General features: G+C 46.7%; 1 protein-coding gene across 1 annotated transcript in view; it reads left to right on the forward strand.

Moving 5' to 3' along the window:
* Nucleotides 1–1,247: 1,247 nt before the first annotated feature.
* Nucleotides 1,248–4,683, forward strand: part of LPIN2 (lipin 2) — a gene marked incomplete at its 5' end in the record, with an annotated part of 15,977 nt that continues 12,541 nt past the window's right edge. The window contains 2 exons of the mRNA XM_008944389.1: nucleotides 1,248–1,546; nucleotides 3,707–3,814. Of these exons, the coding sequence (XP_008942637.1) occupies nucleotides 1,248–1,546; nucleotides 3,707–3,814 (407 nt within the window). The remainder of the gene's footprint in view (nucleotides 1,547–3,706; nucleotides 3,815–4,683) is intronic.

Raw genomic sequence — 4,683 nt, forward strand, 5'->3', positions numbered from 1 at the left:
ACAGCCTGTTGCTTTCAGTCTAGGTGTCAATATCCTTTAAGTTTCTTGTTATGAAGTAAATAAACCCCAGGCAATCCACTGGCAAACCTTGTCCTGCCTTTGAATTGTTCCTTCAAAGGGCAGTGAGTTGTAATTAGTTGAGGGTTGTCTGTGTTGGTTTTAACACCAGTAAATTATAGCTGAGTTTTTCTATTTGGAAGATCCTTCAGACAATGGAGTCTGAGGTGGATGAGGGGCCTGCGTGCCCCCTCTCCAGTGCTGTGGTAACACTGAGCTGGGAGGAGAGGTCAGAAAAAGGGGACAGGCCAGAAAGAGAGCCACAAATCACACAGAGCCAACTTGGCAGGCTGGGAGACTGTACCTGCGAGTCCACGTTGGGCCAAACCTGGAACACAAAGCTGGTCCCCAGGTCCTGGTCTCCCCAGCTCAGGTGGGACGTGGAACGCTGGAGGGAGTCCAGTGGAGAGCCACCAAAATGATCAGGGGGTTGGAGAAGATGACGTAGGAAAAAAGGCTGCTGGAATTGGCTGTGTTCAGCCTAGAGGAGAGGAGGCTCAGGGGATCTGAGCAGAGTCTTGCCATACCTGCAGGGCAGTCACAGAGCAGGCCTAGGGCACTCCCTTCTGCACCAGGGTGCCTGCTGGTGGGACAAGGGGCAAAGGGCACAGCAGGGACATTCCAGCAGGAGGTGAGAAAAATCCCTCTGATGCAGGAGTGGGGGGCCTAGAGGAGTGGAAGAGTCCCTCACTGGAAATACTCAGCCTTTGGTCTGACAGGGCCCTGGGTAACCTAACCTGTGGCCCTGCTCTCCACAGATGAGAGCAGATGATCTCCAGATGTCCCTTCTGACATCCACCTTTCTATGAATCTGTTTCAAGATAAATAGACAGCAGTGGATTTAAGTGGCCTATTTTTAGTAACACATTTGTAAGCATGGGTAGAGCTGGTGTGCTCAAGGGCAAAGAATTTCAAAAACATTCCACTGACAGGGTGTTTGTTTTTCTAGCAAAATCAATTGTTTATGTCTGAAACCATAAGAATACTCTAAGGTTCATTTTCCTGGAGTTTTTGTAATCCCTCCAGTGAGCTCGGTTCCTCTCTGGCTGTCAGCTTCATAGCACTGGGCTGTTGTTTGGTTTTGTGTCTAGATAGAGATGCAAGGATTAATCTGTAGCTGACAACTGTTCTGTATGCACAAAACAAAGCAAAAAAAAATAGTCTATTCTTTATTTTCTTTTTTTGCTTAGGAAGAAGTTCCTGCCTACTTGGCAACATCTCCCATACCCACTGAAGACCAGTTTTTTAAAGACACTGACAATCATTTGAAATCAGGGGAAAGTGAGAGGATATGTGCAAACTCAGAACTTCCACACCCTGTGGAAACAGAGCCCGTGTTCACTCCAGGATCTGTGAAAAAGAAAAAAAGAAGAAGAAAAAAATACAAACAGGATAGCAGGAAGGAAGATCAGATCTCGTCTGCTGGGACGGAAGAGATTTTTGAAATGGAAATAAGCTCAGATGATGAAAAAAGTGTTCAGCCCCTCAGGTAAACTGTCAGATGCTTGCTGACTGCTCTCCCTGTGGCCAGAGCGTTGAAAAGGTGCCGTGTGCCTTTCCTGTAGGTGGGTAGTGCAGGACTAAGTGACCTCTGGGGAGGCTTTCCCTCAAAAAAACCCACCTCCAGAAAATGCCTACAGCATCCTTCAGGCAATTAAGCCCATTCTGGTGAAGAAGTGGGGTTGTGATCTGCTCTGTGACTGAGAAAAAGGCTGTGTGGGTTCTCTGATGAGGCAGAGGGGTCTGGGGGGGGTGGTCTGACCTATGCCTAACCTGCCATGTGCAGAGTAGCACAGCACACCCCAGTCTGAAGTCTGTGGAACTGAACTTGACTTTGGTAGCTGAAAACTGCATAAACAGACAGTCCTTGGTGTTGGTGAAGGGCATCTGTGACCTGTGGAGTCATAAAGGAGGTGAAAAAATGAGTCCTGTGTTTTGAAGTGGGTAAAGTATTAGTGAAGTGGAGCTTGTGGTGAAGTGGTAGCACATACTGATAGGCTGGAGAAGCTTACATGAGTAACAGGTGAGGTTATGGTCACAGAAGGAAGCTCTTGAGGAGAGGGCTCTGCCAGGTCTGCGTGGAGGCCTCACAGGCTGCCTGGCAGTGGAGGTGCCCGTGGCTCTGGGGCTCTGCCTGGGCTCAGCCTGGTGCTCTCTGGGCAAGTTCATGATCTGAGCTGAGAACTGGAAAAATATTTTGGTAACTGAAGCAACTCCTTCAGTAGGGGTCGTCAGGGGAGCCTCAAACTGACTACCAGCCCAAAGGGTGAGTGCAGCAGAACAGGAGTGTGTTACCACACCTGTGTCCAACGAAACACAACAAACTGAAGTTGGATTTTAAAGTGTTTTCTAGAATGTCTAAGGCTTTCTTAGTCCATTTGCCTTATTTTTTCACTGCCATATTTATGTCAATGAATTATCCCTTAGACCCTCACTGCTCTGTTTTGTTGCCACAAACAACTGGCAATTTGTTTGGTTTGAGATTTTTCCTTTTTTTTTTTTCTAGTTTAAGAAGACCAAGATCTTTGTTCAGTCTTCAGGATGAGAGTATTAAGACAACAATAACTTGTCATAGTTAAACTCTCAAAAATAAAACTAACTGTCAAGTACAGGAAGAAAGAAAATATAACCCAGGAATTGTTTATTCTTTATTTAATAAGTTACTACATATGTGTGACAGCTTTGGGAGTGTCACACAAGCAATGGCTGTTTTCATCCAGTGTCTAGAATTCAAACTGGTATTCTAGCAATTATCTTAATTTGACTAGAGATGAGTCAAAAAAATGTAGGTTTGACTAAGCAATGGTTGTTTTCATCCAGTGTATTAACCAGTGTTTTATCCAAACTGGTATTCTAGCAATTATCTTAATTTGACTAGAGATGAGTCAAAAAAATGTAGGTTTGACTGAACTGTTGTGTTCAGTCACAGCTGAGCAGACCAGGGTGTTGCTGTAAAGGTTACTCTGCTTTCACAATGAGAGACTGGAAAGCTCCAAGGGGGATCCATGGCGGTGCCAGCAGGTTTGGCTTAGTCTGGGGTTTTGAGACATAGCTTCTTCAGAGGGAACTGGGAGGGGAGAAGGGAGGGTGGTGTTCCAACAGGAAGGTCAGAAATTCAGCCTCAGGTACCAGCATGTGACATCTTACCCAGTTCTATTCTTAGAAAGGGGAAACAAGCTGTTTCCTGCTCCTTGGGAAGAGCCATTTCCCAGGGCTCATGCAGCTTCTGGAGAACATGCCCTTGCTCTTTCCTGGCTGTGCTGTCGGTGTGTCAGTCGTGCTTGGCTGGCCTGAAGTAAAGCCAGGAGGAGTGAGGGTTGCTTAGGAGAAGTTTCAGTGTAGATCCTCCTGTTCCCTGTGGGTCTGGGCAGTACCAGCTGGCTGTGGAGAGTCCTGCATCTGTGCCATTGTCATCTTCAGTATCAGCTTACTGTGCATCAGGAGCAGTAGGTTTTTAACCTGCAGCATTTTCAAGTGTTAGTAGTAGTTTTTATATGCATCTAAAGTTTTATAGAGGTGCATTGTGCACAATTCTTTAACGTGTACACTTTTTTCTTTTGAGTGTGGATCTTTAATAACATATAAATAACTTCTGAATCAGTAATGCAGATTTCTTACAGCAGACTTAACGCCTCCTGTATCTCCACAGAGGATCCTCAAATTCATCACCAAAGGGTGAAGAACAAAAAGAATCTTTGATTTATCACTCGAAGGATCATTACCCCTTATCTGATGGAGACTGGTCCCCTCTGGAGAAGTAAGTCACTTTCTCATGTCAGCATATGTATAATGATAAAGAATTATTTAAAAAGTTAATGTGCCTTTTAGTTCATTTCCCCCCCAGTGAGTAAAGCTATCAAACGTGCCTAACTTTTGTGATAGCAAATGCAGCTTTTGATACATTTTGGGAACTTCCCTCTCTATTGTGTGTATTAAATACAATCCTTTTTTCTCCTCAACACTGGACGTAGGGAGGGCACATCCATGGAGTCTGTAGCACACGTTGTGGTGCAGCTGAGCTCTTTGGTGAGCACCTCTGTGCTGCTCACCCCTCTGCCTGAGGCATCTGCCTCCTGGCAGGGCCCTGCTGGTGCCAGTGCTGGTTCCTGGGCAGCAATAGCCATTGTGGCATCTCAGCCACTCAGTGCACAGCTGCCTGTTCTGCAGCAGCAGTCGTGCAGAATGGCAGAGATTAAGCTTCAGGAAATAAATGTTGAAGAGCACATAATCTTTCTGCTTCAGGCATTTCCTGGGCTGTGGCCTTGGTAGAGTCTGGATAGACTGCACCGTGCCTGGTGCCTGCTAGTTCCTGCAGTGCATAGCTTGCTAATGGGCAGCTGGGCAGGAAACCCCATTATGGTTCCTTTCTGTCTGCTGGGCTGGCACCCACATCCTCACTTGTACCTGATGACCTGCAGCCTTCAAACGTTCCCCAGAGGTTTGTGGTCTGAGACTGAGAAGCAGTGGCAGCGTTTGGCCCTGGGGGCTGACACATGTTGTTTGGGTTGTGTCACCCAGGGAGCTGCAGAGCAGAGGCCTCTGCAGAGCTCCTTGTTTGGGTTGTGTCACCTGGGGAGCTGCAGAGCAGAGGCCTCTGCAGAGCTCCTTGTTTGGGTTGTGTCACCT

The sequence above is a fragment of the Merops nubicus genome, unplaced genomic scaffold (genome assembly GCF_000691845.1).
Source record: "Merops nubicus isolate BGI_N331 unplaced genomic scaffold, ASM69184v1 scaffold18417, whole genome shotgun sequence".
NCBI classification, from domain to species: Eukaryota; Metazoa; Chordata; class Aves; order Coraciiformes; family Meropidae; genus Merops; species Merops nubicus.